Genomic DNA, 23,170 nt, shown 5'->3' with positions numbered 1-23,170 from the left:
CATTAAAAAGAAAAAAAAAAATTATAGGAATAATTGACCTAAGATTAATCACAATTCCAGCACAACAAGAAACTGACAACAGTATAGTATAGCTTTCACATACACAGAGTATGTTGATTTATGAATGCCCAAATTCAAGAACCCATTGACCTCAGCAGTAATTAAAAAAAAAACATGGTATATATGATACCAATGACAAAAACAAACCAACCCAATTTCCAAAAACGAAACATTCTGATCAAAGAATCATAGATCAACCATTTTAACAAACTAATGCATATATGAGAGATGCAAATCCAAATCTCAGCTTTTCTAATTGATATGGCATTGGGTTAATGTTGATGTTGGTGCATTGCAGGATGGTAGTACATTACTCAATTTGATCTTGATGGAATAGATGATATAAGAGGAAATGCCCTTGTACACAGACACACAAACGTACAGAGGCTTGCTAAGATCCACTCCTAATGAAGGCAATCGCAATTCCTCCAATAAAACCCTAAAATTCAAAAATCCCAAAATCAAAAAGAGTCATAAAAAATAAAGCCAATTAAACTAAACAGTCAATGAAATAAATTAACCCCAGAAACCCTAATACAAAACCATCAAGCTGAACCCAATTGCATAATAAAACCCATAATATTATGCCTTTAACTGCAAGTAATTTATCACGAGAACAATTGAGAAAACTAGAAATGAAAGGCAGAAAACTTAATTGTAACATTAGTTCTGTTTTAGGGGCAGTGGTACCTAGCACAAGCATGGAGAAAACTAGTGCTGGTTTGACCTGCCACAAGCATTTGCACCCCAGTGGCACCTCTCCCCTTAATGGGAAGGCTACAGATAGGCGGAGGGTTTTCATAAAAAGAAGATAGGTGTTGGATTGAGCTACTTGCATTGGAAAGAGAGACAAGGAGGGGTAGGGAAGGATATAACAGGCTATTAGAAAGCGATCGTGTTTCAATGTTTCAACACATGTGAAGAAAAGAAGAACCTTCAAAAGAATAAAAGATGAGAGAGTCAGCTTAATGTGGTAAGTAAAGCTTGTTGACTGACCCTACAAACTTTGATTGGGAAAGAAAAAAACAGGCTCAAGAGCACTTGTGCATGGATTCTAATGTAAAATAAATGAACATAACATCAGGTAGCACATCCTTAACAAATGCAAACGCAAGTTCAGGTTGGTTGGCAATGTACTGAAACTTTAGCTTCTAGATGATTAGCAATATAGAGACATTCAGTTCTAGTCAACAATGAAAAAGAAAATATGGTTATCTTTTCTCTCCAGTTCCAATCTATAAATTTACTTGTGGATACACCCCCCCCCCCCCCCCCCCCAACAAAAAAAAAACCCTACATAAACATAAGGATCTGAAACTCAAATTAGAAAAGGAGACTCACCAGATCCAGGGAGTCATCAAGCTCTTAGTTCACTTCAACCACTTTCCAAAAAATGGGACAATAAATATCACTTTCAACCACACCAAAGCTGCTGCCCTGTGATACAGGAGCCCCCATTTCTAGTAATTCAACAGACAACATCACCGAAATAATCCTGAGCATGGTTGGTTATGCCAACAGAATCAATATTCCCCTCAACGTTATTCCACTCATGAGAGTCATGATACTTAAGATCCTTCACAACTGCACATAAAATGCAGAAGAAAAGTGTAAGCACAATAGGTCGGTCAATTTTCAAGGAATCCAACAAATACATGATATCAACAATTCCCAAAATCAATATTAAATAAAGTGATTCTGTAACTAGAAATGAAAAGATATTGCAGAATGCTACAAAATCAATGAACTAGATTATCATTTATATGGGAGAACTATCTCTATTCTATATGGATATATCGATTAGAAATTTGATTGGATAACTTTATTAGAAAACAACTCCAATAAAAAAATTGAGAGAGAGAGAGAGAGAGAGCTTAGTAATGCATTGACAAATGAAGAATGTTGCTTGTTAAGCTTGCAGAAGCATTCAAAACCCTTTTACATTTTTTTTTTTACAATACTCGACACCCCACATACTGTTGGAGCATCATAAATAAAATAAGCTGCTTTTTCATATAATTAAATAGTTGAATTGAGATGGAGAGGTCCTTGAAATCAGAGTATGACCACTTAAAAAATAACAGCCTATTGTCTTTACATAGCTTTATCCAAACACTAGTGTGTGCAAATGATGAATTGAGATGAACCATATTGTAAGCACACTGTTCAACCAGAGTAGAATTCACAAAAATAAGAATACCACAATGATAAGAACCCACTGGTTCTTAAGAGTTTAGGTGATCTATGGTACTAATTAGCCTAACATTAATCACAATTCCAGTACAACATGAACTGACCTCACACACAGAGACAATATATTGATATATGAATATCCAGATTCAAGAACCCACTGACCTCAGCACTAATAAAAATCAAAATTTGGTAAATAAATATGATACCAATGACGAACGAAAAAAAAAACCATTTCCAAAAACCAATATTCTGATCAAAGAATCATAGATCAACCATTTCAAGCAACTAATACAACAAAAATATAAATGAGAGATCCAAATCCACATCTAAGTCTTTCTGATTGATATATAAAAGGCAAATAAAGAACAACCCATCAAAGCAAAGTCCGATAAATACCAGAAGCAGAGCCTCGGTGGAACACAGAGATCCTGAACAACCCATCGAGCTCTAATGATATTCTTCTAATAGATGTAAACGGAGGACCTGAATTGAATAAATTTGAAATTTGAAGTGTTAATTGAACGAAAGTAAAAATAAATAAGAAAATAAACTAATTTTGATCAAAGTTAGAATGTGCATTTTGTAATTTAGCCAATGTTTTTCAATGGAAAAGTTTCATGACGTTTTGAAATTGAAGTCCCATGGGGTTTTAGAAGGAAATAATGGGTTTCGTGTGTTTTTTTTTTTTAAAGCAACTCACTCTTTACGGTGGCGCGGCTCTATAAATTTTTTTTAAGGTGGTCACTAACATATTTAAATTATACAAAATCTAATAAAGCGATAATTTGAATATTTGCTATAATTACGAGTTAAGTTACTAAGTAGAGCAAAATTTTTGTGATTACAAAGCCCAAAAGAGTATAACTAACGTCACTAGCAAAGAGAACTCATAACCACAATATTTTTCTTAATACCACTTTTTAAGGGAAAATAAAATTGGAGATTATTTTATTGAATAGGTTGAATGATCTACAAATTGAATGATTATCGATTTTTATCTTTTTGTTTTATAATAGGCTTTTTATTGACTCTCGTTGTTGTTTAGTCTTGTCTTATTTTTGTTTGGTTTATGTTTGTTGTTATTTGGGCTAATATTTATTGTTGTTATTTAAGATTTTTTTTTTAAATTTATAAAAGGGATTAAGGATTATTTTTGGGGGCAGAATTAATTTTGGAGTAATATTACGTCCACAATATTTTTACAATAAATCTTATGCAAAAAACTGTTATTGGTGGATAAAAAAATAATATCAGTATTTGGGCCAAATTAGAATTAGTAACAGTTTATGACATTGAATTTATTGTGAAATTATTATAAAAATATTGTAAATGTAACATTACTCTTATTTTTATTGAATTCAAATTTTTGTAATTCTTAAATTTGGGTGTTCAACATTTTTATTAGGGTGGTCATAATAGGTTAGTTTAGTATATAATATTTTTTAGCAAAGTATATATATACATTTTTTTGCAAGTTAGGTGCGTGACCACCCTGACTTGCATGTGGAGCAGCCAGTGACTCTGTGAGAGTATTTTCATAAAGCAAGTTTTGAAAGCTTGGATAACTTGAAACAAGTTGAAAATTATTTTGGAAATGCTTTCAGATCAAGCTTTGTTCTTTTGTAATGGAAAACACTATAACCTGAGAAGTTAGCATGTAAAGTAAACCCATACGTACGTGGTGAAAAATCACAAAGAAAATAAACTCATGCTAAGTAAATAATTAATGGTAGTGAATTAAAATTAAGTTCAAATGTATCAGACATAATAAATCTCGAAATCCAAACATACCCATCCAATATATCATGCTTGTTCATCATACGCTCTTAAGCATATTCATCCAATTTTGGACATACATGTATATATTCATCTCAAAGAGATTTTTATTTTTATTTTTTTATTTATTTTAAGGAACCAAACCCAAAGGTCAATTTATTAGCAAATGAAAAGAGACTACATAGAGTCACGGGTTACAAACTTACAATAGTAGCTAACAGAGAGCGATTAACAACATATGTATAAAGAGAAGCATAGTAATTCATACATAGCCATACCCACCTATACATGATATCCACAAACCCATCACATGCTTATAGCATTCTCAAATCATTTTTCCTTGAGAAACTTGACAATTCCTCTAAGACTAAGAGAAACATCAGGATCATCTTTCTTCAAAAGTTCCTCTGCAATTTCAGCTGGGGTAACCTCTACATTCTTCAACAATCCTTCAATCTCTCTATAGAGTTGGTGGTCACCTTCGATATTAAGATAATTAGAAGCCAACACCTTGAACCCATCCATGGTGCAATACGACATGTGCACGTGCACGTCCATGCGGCCTGGGCGCAACAAAGCTGGATCAAGCTTCTCCTTATGATTGGTCGTGAATACAATAATTCGCTCATCTCCACAGCTTGACAATAATCCATCGATGATGTTCAATAAACCCGATAGTGTGAACTAAAAAATAATAATAACATGAAAGTAAATATTGTTAGATGAAATCATAAGATTATGTCATTTGCATTAGCTAGCTAGTGTGACAGTGGTATTAGTTGTTCACATAGTTCATAGCATATGTATTTAGTAAAAGTTGTACGTACACAACTTTTTCATGGGATTTAAAGAAATGATTAGTAGGTAACCTTATTCCTATTTCCTTTTTATTTGAAAAAATACTAATTCTCGGATTCAAAACTAACACAGTACAATCCAATGGTAGTAAAATTTTCCGACAGGCTAGAAATTAATTAGACTCATTGAGATAAATATCTCATACAAATTATAGCCAAATCTAACAAAAACCAACTCACATACTTGAGTCATTGAAAAATGAATAATATATCATAAACTGATTCTGTGACACCTAAATCAACAAAGTAAAATGACCGGCAATCAATTATATAACTAGATAGAGATATTGACATAAGGAAAGTGTTACTCATATTTGTAGTAATTATAAAACAAACAAAAAAACAAAAAAAGGTTTCCTAAAAGAGAGTTATAATTGAAATTTATTGTAAAAATTTATGGTCCATTTCAATAGGATAAAGAATGGTAACCTTAGTAATATCTGAGTTATTTTCTTTCTCTCGATCTTCCGACTCTGCCCCGCAATCTACATCCTCAATTACCAGTATTGAACGATTAGACGTTGAAAGCAATGCCTTTTTCAAGTCTGCATCTGTGTACCTTCCGCCGGAAAGATTCAAATCATAGATATTAAACTTAAGGTAATTAGCTATGGCAGCAATCAAGCTTGATTTACCGGTACCCGGAGGGCCATAAAGCAAATACCCTCGCTTCCATATCTTGCCAACTTTCTTATACAACTCCTTTCTTTTAACAAACCTGTCAAGATCATCTATGAGGCTCCTCTTCCGCTCTGGGTCCATTGCCAACTTCTCAAATGTAGCTGGATGTTCTAGATTAATAGAAGCCCATTCAACACCAGGTCCAAAACGGTTATAATCACGGCTATAAAGCTTTATCTTACGCATCTTTTCTTTTTCTTCTTTTTGTATTTCCTCAAAACGAGTTATTACATAAGGTAAATAAGTCTCTAGCACATCCTTTTCGTATCTCTTATCAAAGGCAAGCGTCAAATAAACACGAGGTTTAACTTCCACTTTAGCCTTTTTCTTCTCTACTTTTTCTTCATTTAACATCCACTTGAGCTCAATGTTTTCAAAGTGATCAATAACCTCTTCACCCACTACAATATCAATGGTTAGTTTCTCTTGCCTATTGGTTTTGCTTACTTTGATACGTTTTGATTTTGATGAATAACTAATCTTGGTACGTAGGTAGGCTGTGGCAGCTTCATAGATTTGATTGTTCATCGGACCAGCATTCTCTTCAATGATGAGAGTGAATTGAGGCGTAAAGAAATAATGTACAACGATGCAGAAGAGAGAGCGGAGTGCAGGAGGTGTGAATTCATTTCCTAGAATCAAAAAAGCAGCTGAGAAAAATGTTATCAATGATCTAAGCATCGCTTTTAGAGAAACCATGGTTTGAGGGTAACCCTGTAAAAATGAAAACAACGTCGTCAATGACTCAACTTTTTTATGGCTTGAAGGCTGCAACATAGGAGCTTGGATAGCAAGTATTTCTGGGTTTTGTTTATGCAGTCTGATTAAAATTATAAAAGTTTTGAGTCACTTCACAAAGAAAACACCTGCCATAAATTTGTTGGGATAAATCTCCATCTATGTGTAAAGAAAATTTAAAGCAAATTAACAAAATTCACACAAGCACCAAGAAAATCGATTACACAAGAACTCGCAAAATTAAGTGAAAATTAAAACCCTCTAGTGTAGAGGAGAAAATCCAGAAAGCAAATTCAACAATCCGCCATAATAAAATGGAGAACTCAATGCCTAAGTTTATGCCCAAAACTTGATTTAGCAATAAATTTGAAAAATATAATAATACCTCTCTAGAAACCAAGTGAAAGTAAGAACATATATATAAGAGGATCTCCTTTTTTAATATTTCAAGTCTTCAACCCTTTGTTGGTCTGAATACTTCAAATCTTTGTGGTAGTCATGGTAGTTGCACTAAAATATCCATCCTAAAGAAAATCCCAACTTTTCTAGCTTGTTGTATGTGTCTTGACACCAAAAAAAAAAAAACTTTTTTTTTCTCTCTCTAACCTGGAGAGTGTTCTTAATTCACTCTATCCTAGAGGATGAGAACTGAGAAGAGAAAGGTACTTCATACTTGAGAAACTTTATGTAGTTGACACTTGAGTGCAGTGGCGACTCCAGGAATTTTTCTCAGAGTGTTCCTAATTTTTTTTTTTTACTTGAAAGATCCAAATCCATCATCAAGGAGATGAAGATGAATCTTCGATGCCCGAATCCCGATGCGATCTGCTCTGGACTGGAGCTCAAGTTGTGTTGGCTGACCGATCTCCGATGCGGCGATGGCGATGCCCGATCCGTTTGTTGGCTTGTGTTGCAGTGTTGGCTGCGTTGCTCTGTTGACGTTTTTGTCTTTAGATTTGCTTTAGTGATATCTAATTTAGTGGCTTGAGGTTTCTAATTTAGTGATTTGTAGTCAGGGATGAAATTGAGATTTTGATGAGGGGGGGCCAGAATATGAATATATTTTTCTTTAATGAAAATGCAAATTACTATCCATTTGGCACTAACAAACTATCAATGTGTTCTTTCAAAAAAAAAAAAAAAACAAACTATCAATGTGCTAATATGCAATTAGAAAAATGCTAAAATTATTAGAAATTTTTTAACAAAAAGTTTACAAAGTAATGTGGTAATTAGTGTCATTTCAACAAATAATAAATTAGTATTTATATTAATTTTTGTAATTGATGACATATCAATTTATAAGACTTATGTAGTGAAATCTCTATCATACCTTATATCACTCTTTCAATTAGGAGAATGAATAAGAGTTGAGAGAGGGTAGAGAGCTCTCGACTGAGATTAAAATAAAAAAATGAGTCAATTTCGTACTGTGATTGTTTTGGTTTGGTTAAGAGAATAATGTGTTTGTTTATTAACCAAATACCATTTCGGGTTTATTTATAACAATAGTTTGGTATAAAGTTAATTTTTTTTTGAACTATTATATAATTTGTAGGGCATTTAAAAGTCTTTAAAAATGATATATCTTTGTTATCCATTAAAAATGATATAACCAATAATAACAATTATTATATATTTTTTAAAACCAATCTTTATATTATAATAATATGCTCCTTTTTAAACGTGTATGCCTAGATATATTGAAAAAAATCTATTGAAAAAAATAGATGCAAAAAGGTAGAGGTTAAAAGCTTAACATGTGTCATGAAGGTGGTGCAATCAAAATTGTAAAAGACAACATCAGAAGGGTTATAGAAATTACTTTCTTAATTTATTACTCTCACGTGAGCTAAGCGGATAAAACAAGAAATGAAAATTTGGTGGACCGAACCAGATCTGTTGAACAAACAAAGATTGATGTTGGGCTTTTTTGTGTGCTTGCTCTGTTTTTTTTTTTTTTTTTTTTAAATTTTAGTTCAAAATTTTTTTGGGGCTTTTTTTTTTTGCTTGAAAGTAGAACAAATAATTTTTTTTTTTTTAATTTGAGAGTGTTCCTCATTTTGCTCGAGGGTGTTCCTCATTTTTTTTAAGGTAAACAAATAAAAAAATTTTAATTATTATATATAAATTTTTTTTTTTCCAAGTCAGGGTGTTCCTGGGAACACCCTGACTCCAACGTGGCGTCGCCACTGCTTGAGTGAGATTCAAATGTTTCTCATTGGCTTCTTAAAAAAATACATGCATTTTCCATCACAAAAAACCACTTTATATATTTTACATTATCACTTCAACAACACACTTTATGAAGAGATCTGACATTGAGACCAGAAGAGCGAGGGAGAGTACCTAGCTATGTTGTGAGTGGTGGGAGATGTTGTGTATTTTGTTGTAGCACTGACATTTTTTTATATAAAATATTGAGACCAAAATAATTTGATAGATATGGCAAAATGTTAATAGTAGTTAAAAAATGAGGTCGATAATGGACTAAAATGATAATTAATGAAAGCTTGCCAAATGCGAAAAAGATGGAATGGTTTTAGGATCACAAATTATTTTACAAATTTTTTGTTACAATTCTGACGTGGTAGACTATGAATAGTTAACCATCACTTTCATATGGACCCTTTATTTTTTCTTCATCAATCACACTCTGTTACATCACAATTGTAGTAAGAAGCTGTGAAAAATTATGTGTTTCTAGACGTTTCCAAAAGATGTCAAATTGTTTGTATATGTAAGCCAACATTACTCATGATGCTACAATATTCTTTTATATTTAAATATTTCTGAAGCAACATCTATTGTTTACTGTTGCTACATGTGCTGAGAAAATAAATACTTGAGTTTGAAAGAAAATATTACACCTGTCTGATGACGTCGAAAATTGTCACCAATGGGTCACACCGTACTCGCGACTCGAAGCGAACCTGCACGACAGAAGCAATCGAAATAAGTCCTTCAGAGAGCACCGGTGTGGTGCCGGCCAAAAGCTCTCCGATGGTCAAGTTAGAATTCTTCTGTTTTACTTAGAGCGTTAGAGAGGGTCAATTAAAGCGTGCCTCGATTTCTGAGGGTGGTAGGCCTTTTATAGTGACAAAGGGTTGACTTTTCTTCTTGGTTTCCAAATCTTTTCCATGTGGGACTCTAATACAAATTCCTCGGAGCGTGGTAAGTAAGGATTTCCATTTTTGGATCTTAAGGCTTTTCTAGGCGATATGGACTTCGGATCATGGGCCCTTACTACGTCTGTCAGTAATGGGCCTTCAAAGTGCAGGGGATCATCTTTATACAGGCCCACCAGTTCCGATCCGTCAGGCCCATTAAGGTAGGCCCATCAGGCTTTATATTTTACCATCTTCAGTTGCCCCCTTCACCCCAATGGTCCGTCACCTTTTAGGTCAAAGGATCAATGGGGTGACGATCCTTACGTATGGGTATGACGGGCATTTTGTGACGGATTCATGCAAGATAGGATGACGGTTCCAGATGGATCAACCCGTCAGAGGAAGATTCATCAAGTTGACGGTTACATGATGGGTACAAATCTGTTGGTGCGTACTGACAGGTTGTCAGCATTTATTAAGCATGCCACGTGTCACTCTCTGAATGGCCGTTGTATAGGATCGAAGCGTCGCTTCGTCTTCCGTGCATCTCCTATATATATAAGGCGCCTCACTCTCTCATTTTTCAATTTTCAATCAGAAATCGTTTGTCAGAGCGAAGCCGTCAACCTTGTCAGAGCAATCCGTCGAGGACGAGTACCTACTGATTACACCAACCGTCACCTCTCCTCTGCTAAGTGTGGTAAGTACTTCTAATATACTATAATTAAGTTACATTTCCGTCCATGCATTGTTGTTAGGCTTTCCATACCCGTCAATACTTTTAAACCCGTCGGTCTTAGGTTTCATCATCAATTGTAGGAAATGTCTAGTGCGTCAAGTAACCAGTCGGTGGTTCGTGATGGGACGGAATATGAGGATGTATACCCGTCCGGTCATAAAGACCAAGAGAGCCCCGGCGAAGATAGGAGTCCGTCTGCCTCCTCTTCATCCTCAACAAATGAGGATGTGGAGATAGTTGAAATAGAGGGTTCTGATGACGACAGGGATCAAGCACTGGAGTCCGTTGTAGGTGCTGATGGACTAAGGCAGTTCATCATGTTGCCAGAGTGGACGGTGCATAGGTTTACATCCGTCATCAGGGAGAAACATTTCAGTACTTTCAGAACCAACTTCCAAATCCCGGACTATGTTTCCATCCGTCTACCATATGTGTCGGAGAAGTGTTACTATGAAGGGGTAGACGGTGTCGGAGTGTACGAGCAGGCGTTAAAGGCTGGACTTCGATTCCCGATTTCTACACTTCATAGGGAACTTTTGCACTATCTGGGGTTGTCCGTCACCCAGATATCCCCTAACGCCTGGAGGGTCTTCATAGCCATGGAGATTCTTTACGGTGCAATGTCGGATGGGGAAAGGAAACTGACGGTCCGTGAATTTCTTCACTGTTACCATCCAGACGAGATTTCTGGATCAAGGGAGATGTATAGTTTTGCTAGTCGGAGCCCCTTGTTGAAGGTGATCTTTGAGACCCCAGACTCAAATAGAGACTAGAAGAGTCGCTACTTCTTCCTGGAGGGTGACAGATGGATGAGCCGTCCAGGGGAGACGGAGTACATGCCCGTCGACACAACCTGGGCAGTGATAAATCAATCGTGTATGCACCCGTCTTAATTTTGTAATGCTTTTCGTATCCGTCCTTTTTTATGTGTATATCTTGATCGCCTTTCTCTGCAGGTAGACGGCGCCCACAAGTCAGCCTTGAGGAATTTAGTTTCCTTGAAAAGATTTGCAGAAAAACTACGCCGGAGGAAAGGACTTGGGCTAAGTTGGTGAACCCGAGGACCATACATTGGTACTGCGACGGTCCTGAGCCCACCCAAGAGGCAATTAGATACGACGAGCGAGTTCATAAACGTAAGCCCGTCGACTTTACTTTGCCATTTAACTGACTTTACTTAGTTTTAATTTCATCCGTCATTATTTGCAGAGATGGAAGACGCAAAAAGGAGAGCTTTAATCAAGTCTCAAGCCGTCAAGAAGAGGGAATCCGGCGAGGTGGTACCTAGGGTGTCGGCTTCAGCCCCGAAGAGGAAACCGACATCAAAATCCGACCGTCCATTTAAGCAACCAAAGGTCTCTCTTGAACCTGTGGTTGGTTTAATGGCTGAAGGTAAGAAGACCGTCACCCCAGCTAAGAAGGGGACGGGAAAAGGATTGATGACGGCCCTAGAAGGTAAGCAAGAGAGACCTCCTTCCCTTCTCCGCGACGACTCCAAGTATGCGTTGGAGAAGCTGTCGTCTATCATCACGGCGGAAGATTATGAAGATCTTGGAAACCACTCGACGGAGGCCATGGGGGAGACGGGCCTCTTTGCCGTTGCTCAGGTTGGTTATGTCCGTCAAATATGTTTGTTTTTCATTTTCGTTGTTATTTACATTATGTGACGGGTTCTTTTCTTATTTGCAGTCCTTGGTCATGATGAAGGGTTTATTGGACCGGTGTCTCAACCGTGAGAGTACCTTGGACCGGGTGTGCACCAAGGCGGAGCAGACGGAGGAAGAGCTTGGTCAACTTCATAAATGGAGGTCCAATATGGAGAAGAAGCTGGAGCTTTCTGAGAAAGCAAGGAAAGAGCTGGAGGAGAAGACGGTTGATGCGTTGACGGTCATAGAGAAAAAGGAGGCAGAGATTAAAGAACTCAAGGAAGAGATCCGTCACGTGAAAGAGGTAGCCGTCGAGGAGTACCGCAACTCAGAGTCTTGCTTGGGCGAGCTGTCAGAGTCTTTCCTTCAAGGCTTCGATGATTCTCTCCGTCAGGTCAAGAAGGCTTACCCAGAGCTGGATTTGTCAATGGTCAAACTTGAGGACCAAGCCCAGACTTCTGCCCTCCCCGTCGCCTCCGAAAATACGGAAGACCTTTTTGGCGAAGACGCTGCTCAAGGAGACGGAGAATCCGCCCCGTCGAAGGATGTCCAAGTTGCTGATCCAAAGAAAGATTAACTTCTATGTAATTTATTTTGAGAACAATCCGTCCTTTCTTTTTTTTCTTTTTCTTTTTCTTTTTTTTTTTTTTTTTTTAATTTACATTTCAGAACAATCCGTCCTCTTTAATTGTATTAAACACTTGCCTTCTGGGCTTTTGGCTTAATGTTCATATGCTTTCTATCATTGTTTGGAACTTGTTTAAAAGTCCGTCCTCCTTCTTGAGGAAGGATTTTTATGAGAATATTTTGTTTATTCGTGATACTCCGTCCACATTGCAGACTTATTATTTTGTGTTGATTGAGCATTTACATCCGTGAGGATTTTCCTTCTCCGTCTATTTTTAAAGGTTTATTATGAGGATCCGTCCACTTTGTGGTATTGTATATCACTTTTAAATGTACCGCCTATTTAATGGACTTGTAAAAAATCTTAACGTAGTCAGTGGTCCGTCCACTTTGCGGACATAAGTCATCATCCCTGTAGGATGGCCCGTCGGACTTGTGGACTTTATTTTATGTCCGTCCATTTAAGGACTTACAGTGTTCGTCCTTGTAGGACGATCCGTCCGTCTTGTGGACTTTCGATTGTATCCGTCCACCTTGTGGACTTGAGTTATCATTCCTGTAGGATGATGTCATCCCTATAGGATGGTCCGTCCATCTTGTGGACTTTGGCTACTATCCTTGCAGGATGATCCGTCCATCTTGTGGACTTTATTTTGTCTGTCCATTTTAGGGACTGACGGTGATCGTCATTGTAGGGTGATATCACCCCCGTAGGATGATCCGTCCCTCTTGCGGACATTTTGTGTCCGTCAATTTTGTGGGCTGAGGGTGATCATCCTTGTAGGGCGATCAGTCCATCTTGTGGACTGCTTTTGTATCCGTCCATCTTGTGGACTTAAATGATCATCCCTGTAAGGGGTTATCATCCCCGTAGAATGATCCGTCCATCTTGTGAACTGCATTTGTATCCGTCCATCTTGTGAACTTGAATGATCATTCCTGTAGGATGTTATCATCCCCGTAGGATGATCCGTCCATCTTGTGGACTGCATTTGTATCCGTCCATCTTGTGAACTTTATTTAGTTTCCGTTAATTTTGTAGACAATTATAATGACATCCAAGTAGAAGATCAAAGTAATATCTGATTATAGAAATGCGTAAAGGAAAAAAGTGCCTGCCCCCTTTGAGCTTAAAAAGGGCACGATAAGATTGTAGCAAAAAAAGACAGTTAAAAGAGAAACTTATAAAAGCTTAAACAAAAACTGGTTGCCGTGTCACTACTACTGGTAGTATTTCCTCAAATGCTCGGCATTCCATGGATGCGGTAGCTTCTCTCCATCTGTTGTCTCCAGGTGGTATGTTCCTTTCCTTTTCCATGACGTAACTCTATAAGGTCCTTCCCAGTTGGGGCCGAGTTTTCCCTGTGCAAGGTCTTTAATTGCACCCATGACCTTCCTGAGTACGAGGTCTCCTACTTGGAAGTTTCTGTGTCGGACCCGGGTGTTGTAATATCTGGACATTCGATCCTTGTATCTAGCGACCCTTTGCTTCGCCGCCGACCTAACCTCATCTATCAGGTCTAGCTGTAGCCTCATGAATTCGTCATTCCTGCTTTCGTCATGGTTGTGAACCCTGTAACTTGTGAGTCCAACTTCTGCTGGGATGACCGCCTCGCTCCCGTATGTCAGTCGAAATGGCGTCTCTCCTGTCGGAGTCCTCGCCGTTGTCCTGTATGCCCATAATATGCTCGGCAATTCTTCGGGCCATATGCCCTTTGCCCCCTCGAGCCGAGTCTTGATAATCTTTAACAGGGATCGGTTCGTGACTTCAACCTGGCCATTAGCCTGAGGATGGGCGGGTGATGAGTAGTGGTTTTTTATTCCTAGCTGTGTGCAGAAATCCCGGAAGTGGCCGTTGTCGAACTGCCTCCCGTTATCTGAGACAAGAACTCTAGGAATACCGAACCTGCATACGATGCACCGCCAGACAAAACTCCTAATGTTCTTTTCTGTAATGGCGGCCAAGGCTTCCGCCTCTACCCATTTTGTGAAGTAGTCAATACCCACTACCAAGAACTTCAACTGCCTTACCGCCGTTGGGAAAGGTCCCATGATATCTAGTCCCCACTGAGCGAAAGGCCATGGAGCCGTTATAGGGGTTAGCTCCTCAGCTGGTTGTCCGATGAAATTGCTGAACCTTTGGCATTTGTCGCAGCTTTTAACGTAAGACTCGGCATCCTTCTGCATGGTTGGCCAGTAATACCCAGCTCGTACCAGTTTGTGCACTAACGACCGCGATCCGGAATGGTTCCCGCATATTCCTTCGTGTACTTCCCTCATTACGTAGTCTGCCTCTTCAACCCCGAGACATCTCAGATAAGGACGGGAGAAACCTCTCTTGTAAAGAATGTCTTTTATCAAGACGAACCTTGCCACTTGGACTTTTAGCTTTCTCGCTGCCTCCTTCTCTTCTGGCAGTATCCCGTCCTTTAAGTATGAAATTATCTGTGCAGTCCAGTTTCTTTCGGAGCGTATCTCCTGCATGTTGTCGGGGTCTATTAGTGGAAAGATTTGAACAAAGGAAAGTACATTACCCGGTGTCATCATATGTTCTGCTGAAGCGGCTTTGGCTAGCCGATCGACGAGCTCATTTTCTCCCCTGGGGATCTGGACGACCAGTGCTTTTAGCCCGTCGACTCTCGCCCTTACTTGATCAAGATATCTCTTCAACCTTTCCCCCTTGCATTCATCATCTCCGTTTACTTAATTGGTCACGACTTGAGAGTCGCAATACACGACCACACTTTCAGCTCCGGCGGCTTTGGCTAGGTCGAGTCCTGCCGCCACCGCTTCGTATTCTGCTTCATTGTTGGTAATGGGGAAGTCGAGACGGACCATACATTCAATCTTGTCTCCTTCAGGTGACAGCAATACTATGCCGGCTCCTCCAACTCGCCGATTGGATGATCCGTCGGTGTAGATGTTCCACTGGGGGTGTTCTTCTGCCCCTTTGTCCTCGTCACGCGTAAACTCTGCTATGAAGTCGGCTACAGCTTGTCCTTTAATGGCCACACGTGGACGGTACTTGATATCAAACTCACTCAATTCTATTACCCACAGCGTCAGTCGACCCGCGGCTTCAGGATTACTCAGTGCCCTTCGCAAGGGCTTGTCGATCATTACGTTCACGGTATAGGCTTGAAAGTAGGGCTTGAGCTTGCGAGCCGCCGTGACCAATGCAAAAGCGAGTTTCTCGATAGGTTGGTATCTTTCTTCGGCACCGCGGAGCGCCCGGCTGGCGTAGTACACGGGCTTCTGTGCCCTGTCTTCTTCTCTGACTAAGGCCGCGCTAACAGCCACCGGGGAGACGGCCAAATAGAGGAAGAGTTCTTCACCTGGTTGTGAGGGGCTCAATAGAGGCGGTGAAGATAGATAGGTTTTTAACTCCTCGAAGGCTCGCTGACACTCGTCCGTCCACTAGAATGACTTTTTCAATGTTCGAAAGAAGGGTAAACACTTGTCCGTCACTCTCGACACGAATCTATTCAATGCCGCTACCTTGCCGTTAAGGCTTTGTACTTCCTTCACGTTTCTCGGGGGGGCCATCTCCATTATGGCTCGGATTTTGTCCGGGTTAGCTTCAATCCCCCTTTGAGATACCATGAATCCTAGGAATTTGCCTGCCGTTACACCGAATGCGCACTTTCCTGGATTGAGTTTCATGTTGTAGGATCGAAGCGTGCCGAACGTTTCCTTGAGATCTTCCAAGTGGTCTTCCTCCTTCCGGCTCTTTACCAGCATGTCGTCGACATAGACTTGGACATTCCTCCCGATTTGCTGTGCGAACATCTTGTTCATTAGTCTTTGGTATGTTGCCCCTGCATTCTTCAGGCCGAATGGCATTACTTTGTAACAGAAGAGTCCTTGACTGGTTACAAACGAAGTCTTCTCCTGATCGTCCTCGTGCATGCGGATCTGGTTATAACCCGAGAAAGCGTCCATGAAGTTTAGCAATTGGTGCTGAGCCGTCGAGTCTACTAGGACGTCGACCCTTGGAAGGGGATAGCTATCTTTGGGGCATGCTTTGTTAAGATCGGTGAAGTCCACGCACATCCACCATTTGCCGCTCGCTTTCTTCACCATTACCACATTCGCCAGCCAATCGGGGTAGTAGACTTCCCTGATGAAGCTTGCCTCTTGGAGTTTGCGGACCTCTTCCGCTATTGCTTAGTCTCGTTCCGGGGCGAATACTCTCTTCTTTTGTCGGACGGGTGGAAACTAGGGCAACACATTCAACTTATGTACCATGACCGAGGGATCGATTCCTGGCATATCGTCATGGCTCCAGGCGAACACATCCTTATTGCTCCTCAAGAAAGCTACGAGCTCTTGACGGATTGCGGGTTTGGCAAGCGTTCCGATCTTGGTGGTTCGGTCTAGATTGGAACTGTCGAGAGTTATCTCCTCTAGCTTCTCTGTAGGTTCTGCCGTCGTTCGGTGTTCTTCTATGTTCAAGGCCTGGATCTGGTCTTCCACCTCCATCATAGCTACGTAGCATTCTCGTGCGGCAATTTGACTTCCACGTAACTCTCCTACCCCATACTCCGTTGGGAACTTGATCATTAGGTGGTAATTTGATGTTGCCGCCTTCCACGAGTTGAGCGTGGGTCGTCCAATAATAGCATTGTAGGCTAACGAGCAATCGACCACCAAGAATGTTACGTCCTTGGTGATTTGTTGGGGGTAATCTCCTACTGTCACCGATAACGTGACTGCGCCCAAAGGGAATATTCTACTCCCTCCGAAACCAACAAGCGGGGCGTTTGTCGGTATTAGCTGCTCCCTGTCAATCCTCATTTGTTGGAACGCCGGATAGTACAAGATGTCGGCCGAACTACCGTTGTCGACCAACACTCGGTGCATATTGTAGTCGCTTGCCCGCAAGCTGACGACGAGGGCATCGTCGTGTGGATGGTGTAGGCGTCTTGCATCCTCTTCCGAGAACCCGATAATGGGGCCTTCCCTTCTTGCCATCTTTGGCACTGTACCCGCCAACTGGACATTTTGTACCATCCGAAGGTATGTTTTGCGAGCCTTTTTCGACGATCCGGCCGCGGCTGTTCCTCCAATTATCATCCTTATGTCCCCTAATGGGGGTCTTGGTCGCTCGTTTTCTCGACGGGGGTGTTGTTCTTGTGGGGGTTGATCCGTTCTCTCCTTACTGACGAACTTCTTCAGCTTCCCTTGTCGGATAAGGGCTTCGATTTGTTACTTCAAGTCGTAGCAATCGGCCGTGTCGTGACCATGGTCACGATGGAAGCGGCAATATTTATCTCTGGACCTTTTGTTGGGATCACTCTTCAGCTTTCCCGGAAACGTCAGGGATCCTTCGTCCTTAATCTGCATTAGGACTTGGTCTATCAGAGCGGTCAACGGGGTGAAACTTGTGAACCTTGCACCCATGGGTTTTGGACGTCTCTCCTCCCTTCGATCTCCCATCCTTCCTTTCTTCCGCCCCTGGTCCTGTCGGGGATCCTCTTGTCTGTCTCTTTTCTTGGGTCTATCTTCTCTGGCTAATAGTGCGTCTTCAGCGTTCATATACTTGGTGGCCCTGTAAAGCACCTCCGACATGGTCTTTGGGTCGTTTTTGTATAGGGAGAATAAAAACTTACCCCCCTTCAGCCCGTTCGTGAACGCTGCCACTAGTATCTTGTCGTCGGCTTCGTCGATCGAGAGCGCTTCTTTATTGAAGCGTGATATGTAGGCCCGTAACGTCTCCTCCTCTCTCTGCTTGATATTCATTAAACAAGCCGTGGATTTCTTATACCGATGTCCTCCGACGAAGTGCGTAGTGAATTGAGCGCTCAGCTCCTTGAAGGTGCCGATGGAGTTTGGTGCTAGCCGGCTGAACCAAATCCTTGCTGCGCCCTTTAGGGTTGTAGGGAACGCCCTGCACATAATTGCGTCTGCCACTCCCTGAAGGTGCATCAGGGTCTTGAAGGTCTCTAGGTGATCGAGAGGGTCCTTGATTCCGTCATAACTATCCATACTTGGCATGCAGAATTTACTTGGCAGGGGGAAGGAATTGACGGTTGCCGTAAATGGCGAGTCAGTCCGGTTGACAAGGTCGTCAAGATCATTGGACACTCGCCCCTTGAGAGCGTTCATCAGTACTTCCATCTGTTCCTTCATCGCCTGCATCTCCGCGATGATGGGTTGTGGAGCTGTATCCGTCACTGAAGGGATGCTAGCGTCCCGTCGCACTTGTTTACTCGGGGCGTTACTCTCCTGTGGTCCGTCATGATTCCTCCTTTCAGCGCTGGTTCCTTCTTGATCCGCTCCTTGGTTATTGACCGCCGCACTCTTTTGGTTCAGCTGCTCTTCTAGGTCGTGGTTTTGTTTGGTGAAGCGCTCCACGGCTGCGGCGAGCGTCCTGACCTGTCTCTCAAGGGCAGTCGTAGGGGCTTCCTCTTCTTGAGCGTCGTTAGTGGTTGCCATCGAGCGTGTGAATACCATGTAACTCTTTTGTCTAGGAAGCGATAATGTGCTACGACGATCGTTTTCCCACAGACGGCGCCAACTGATGACGTCGAAAATTGTCACCAATGGGTCACACCGTACTCGCGACTCGAAGCGAACCTGCACGACAGAAGCAATCGAAAGAAGTCCTTCAGAGAGCACCGGTGTGGTGCCGGCCAAAAGCTCTCCGACGGTCAAGTTAGAATTCTTCTGTTTTACTTAGAGCGTTAGAGAGGGTCAATTAAAGCGTACCTCGATTTCTGAGGGTGGTAGGCCTTTTATAGTGACAAAGGGTTGACTTTTCTTCTTGGTTTCCAAATCTTTTCCATGTGGGACTCTAATACAAATTCCTCGGAGCATGGTGAGTAAGGATTTCCATTTTTGGATCTTAAGGCTTTTCTAGGCGATATGGACTTCGGATCATGGGCCCTTACTACGTCTGTCAGTAATGGGCCTTCAAAGTGCAGGGGATCATCTTTATACAGGCCCACCAGTTCCGATCCGTCAGGCCCATTAAGGTAGGCCCATCAGGCTTTATATTTTACCATCTTCACTGTCCAAAAATTTTCTGGCATCTATTCTATTTTGCGATGTACTAATATGAATTATAAAGTCCTCTTTGAAAAAGTTAATAAATACATTTCTTTAACATATTTTGCACTTTATTTAAAACTAGTGTGGGTTGCACATGCAAGGCACATGCCGGCCCTTTATTAAAAAAATTAATATAGATTTTTTTTTTTGAAGAAGTATGAAGTCATGTACTTAAATTTAAAATAGTTATTTGAATATCTATGTACTATGACAATTTTTAGAACTTATTTACTAAATGTAATATCTACTCACCAAAAAATGCTACAAAGAATGATAATGTATATCATCATCTTTTTACAATATTTAAATTTTCGCAATGAATGATAATATATGCTATAAATTTTTTGAAGATCTTCATTAAATTAAATATTTGCAATCATCTACAATGAAGATTTTGTTATTCATATTTCATTCTTTATTATCTTATTTTATGAGTCTAATTATGATGTTTAGCTTACTTATTTTTAATGAATACCCTTTTAAGCAGGAAAATAGATTAAAAAAAAAGAACAAAATAACAAAAGACATATGTCATCAAAGTTTCTGTTAGATAAAATTATAAGTCTAGAAGATTTAAACCTAATAAATTAGTGTTCTCTAGGTAACAAATAGAACACCATATATCATAATTCTAACTTTCTAAGCATGACTACCAATCTACCACATAAAATTCAAAATACACAAAGAAATTTTTTGGGACATTAAAATTTAGTAGGAGTATATTAGACATTGCACAATGGAATATTTTAGGAATTATAAGATTTTGTTAGGGTTTAACTAAGAGAGAAACAATAGGAGTATATGCTCATTTACAAAATATAAATGATATGAAATTATTCAACTTTAGTTTAGGTGGGGAATGTAACTACCCCGAACATAAAGGAGGAAAGTGTTACTTCATCAATTTGTGTGTGTTATGTGTGTGTAAAACAATATGTGTGTGTGTGTGTGTGTGTGTGTGTGTGTGTGTGTTTGTATTTTTATTTATAAAAAAAAAAAAAAAAAAAAAAAAAAAAAAAAAAAAAAAAAAAAAAACTTGAAACAATGTGTAAAAAAAATCAACCTAAAAAAATTATGCATTAAACAATGAATTTTAGTTCAACAAATTGAATAAACCAAAAAAAAAGTCTAGAAACACAACAAAAAGTCACGATATTTTTACAATACCTTTATTTTTTAGCTATGGTGGGTCATAGTCTGATATTTTATTATTTTATTTTAGAGTAATGTTACGTTCACAATAATTTCACAATAAATCTATTACACAACAACAATATTATGGACATCCATTTCTAAAACTCTTAAAATGCTATTTTAAGCACACCATATGCAGATGATCTCCATCTTGTGTGCTAGCTACTTTTTCTAATTGAATGCTATAAAAGTGTGTTGATTATATTTTTTTTTTAGAGATAATTACAACATGCTGCTAACTCCACAGCTCGAACCCTTTCCCTCCTAGACCCCCAAGCACTTTGTGCATGGGGAGGTGTCAATTTAGTTACAAGACCTTTTGGTGTGTTGATTATATTGTTAAATGGTTTATTAATATAACAAAATAATTTTTTTGAGTGCTAAAATATTTTTTTAACACATAATATGCTAATGGGTTTACTCTTGCCAAATTTTTTCATTTTCAATAAAAAAAAAATGCACACTGAGCGTTGCCCCATTATTTTCAATTGTCAATTCCCAAATCACATAGTTTGGGGCCTTTGGAAAATCCCAAAATTAAACAATATTATGTTTCTTGTGCATACGTACACCCAGCTTCTCACAATACATAGAATCCACAAACTTGGGAGATCAATTTTTTTCTCATCCTCATCGACTAGTAGAATCTAAACTTTTCTATATTAATAACTTGTTGCTTATAGCTCTAAGAGGTTAGTTAAATGGTTTATAAGGTCTCATGATATTTTGGGTTTGAAATTACTTGCTAGTATTTTGGTGTTACCTCTAAATAATTCCTCATTGTAATAATCTAGAGTGTGTGTGAGAGAGAGAGACTTGGGGATTACATATATCCAAAGAAATAATTAGATATTCGAAGAGGTCTGGTCCGTCTAGATACTCTTGTTTATCAAAAAAAAAAAATTGTTACTCACCAAATGACTAAAATAATATGATACTACCACTTTTCCTTTTGAGCGGCTTGTAATTTAATATGAGAAAAGTTAGTTAATGCCTTATGAGTATTGGTTTAAAAAATATTTTAAAAAATTTTAATGAAAAAAAAAGTAATTAATTTTTTGAAGTAGTCTAAAAACTTTCTTAAAGTAGCCAACAAATGTGGGTTCTTGTTAATCGAATTAAATATTACTACCTCTATCTTAGTTTATTTGTCCTTTATTTCATTTTGGGATTTTTCAAAATATTGTCATGTTTCTAAAAATAAAAATTATTAGTTTACTAATATTCCTATTATACCTCTACTATATTTTCAAAACTATTTGAAAAGTAACCTAACTAATATTTTAAAAAATCAATTTAATTTGGACACCTTTTTAGTTGCCTCATTAAGAATAACTTTTTTTTAAAAAAAAAACCTAATAAATTTATTTAAGGGTAGTTTTGTAAACTTATACATTTTTATAAGACAAACAAGACCATAAATGATATTCTTTTAAAAAATTAAACTTTTTATACAGGACAAACAAATTGCAACGGAGGGAGTAATAGTCATGAATAATTCATAACTATTAGGTAATTTTTTTTTTTTTTTTTTTTTGAGAGGAGGTACAAGTAAATTGAGTGATGGTCACAGGTCACGTACAAATTAAATGTAAATTAAAATACTGTCCTGAGTTGTTGGAAGTTTTAACTGCAAATTTAAGAATGTAAATTAATAAGAATCCGTGCGGGTACTCATTTTTAATTTTGCAGGTCCAACAACTCCGGACAGTGTTTTAATTTACATTTAATTTGTACCATCACTCATTTACTTGTACCTAATGACCATAATTAAAACCCACTCAAGAGGACAAGTTATTAATGTGGTGAATTTCAGATTGTAGAGGGATGAGGCCCAAAGGCCCCAAACCCAAACTATGTGATCTGCACAGTATGCATTTTGTATTGAAAATGAAAAAATTTGGCAGTGGGAAAACCCACTACCCTTTACGGGATAGTATCTTGTAATTGTTTTAATTAATACCAACACTTAATAATATTTTTATCACTTTTTTTTTTTAAAGAAAATCTATGTACACAACAACAATATTATGGATATCTATTTTTTTTCGCAACTAAATATACAATTTGTTGATTTGTACTACCGTAAGTGATTAATTAAAAGTGGTAAATTCATATAAATAAGAATGATCTAAAAGTGTCCATTACTTACAGTCGCATACATCATATTATAAAAATTGGTTAAAAGTAGACGTAGCACTTCTTTTTTCATAATACTTTTAGTTTTAGTTGTGGATGATTCTTGTATGATATTTTATTTTAACTTATAAGGAATTAACATATACTCTCTCCGTCTCACTTTTTTTGTCCTCTATTCCATTTTGAGATGTTCCAAAATATTGTCCTGTTTCTAAAAATAAAAGCCATTAATTTACTAATGTTCCTATTATACCCCTATTAATTTACTAATTCAATTTTTTGATAAATTTTTTAAGGGTAGTTTTGGAAACTAACACATTTTTAAAAATAACACAAAACAATAAATGATATTCCCTT

The 23,170-nt window shown here is 38.6% G+C and overlaps 2 protein-coding genes across 4 annotated transcripts in view; both read right to left on the bottom strand.

The window, feature by feature from the left end:
- The window catches only part of LOC126706551 (glycine cleavage system H protein 2, mitochondrial-like), a 67,272-nt gene that overhangs the window by 3,840 nt on the left and 40,262 nt on the right, over positions 1-23,170 (bottom strand). For all 3 annotated transcript variants that reach the window (XM_050406082.1, XM_050406083.1, XM_050406084.1), the window contains exons 2-3: positions 1,402-1,644; positions 370-499 (exon numbers count right to left, since the gene is read on the bottom strand). In XM_050406082.1, coding sequence (XP_050262039.1) covers positions 370-499; positions 1,402-1,418 — 147 coding nt within the window. In that variant the 5' untranslated portion in view covers positions 1,419-1,644. The remainder of the gene's footprint in view (positions 1-369; positions 500-1,401; positions 1,645-23,170) is intronic.
- Positions 4,182-6,846, bottom strand: LOC126706547 (AAA-ATPase At2g18193-like). Its single transcript, XM_050406080.1, has 3 exons — positions 6,691-6,846; positions 5,316-6,281; positions 4,182-4,713 (listed from the first exon to the last, which is right to left on the bottom strand). Exons 2-3 carry the CDS (start codon positions 6,264-6,266, stop codon positions 4,360-4,362), a joined length of 1,305 nt encoding a protein of 434 aa, XP_050262037.1. The 5' UTR covers positions 6,267-6,281; positions 6,691-6,846; the 3' UTR covers positions 4,182-4,359.

The sequence above is a fragment of the Quercus robur genome, chromosome 11, assembly GCF_932294415.1.
Source record: "Quercus robur chromosome 11, dhQueRobu3.1, whole genome shotgun sequence".
In the NCBI taxonomy this organism is placed as follows: Eukaryota; Viridiplantae; Streptophyta; class Magnoliopsida; order Fagales; family Fagaceae; genus Quercus; species Quercus robur.
Note: the sequence above shows the minus strand (reverse complement) of the source record. Positions and strands in the feature narration are given on the sequence as shown.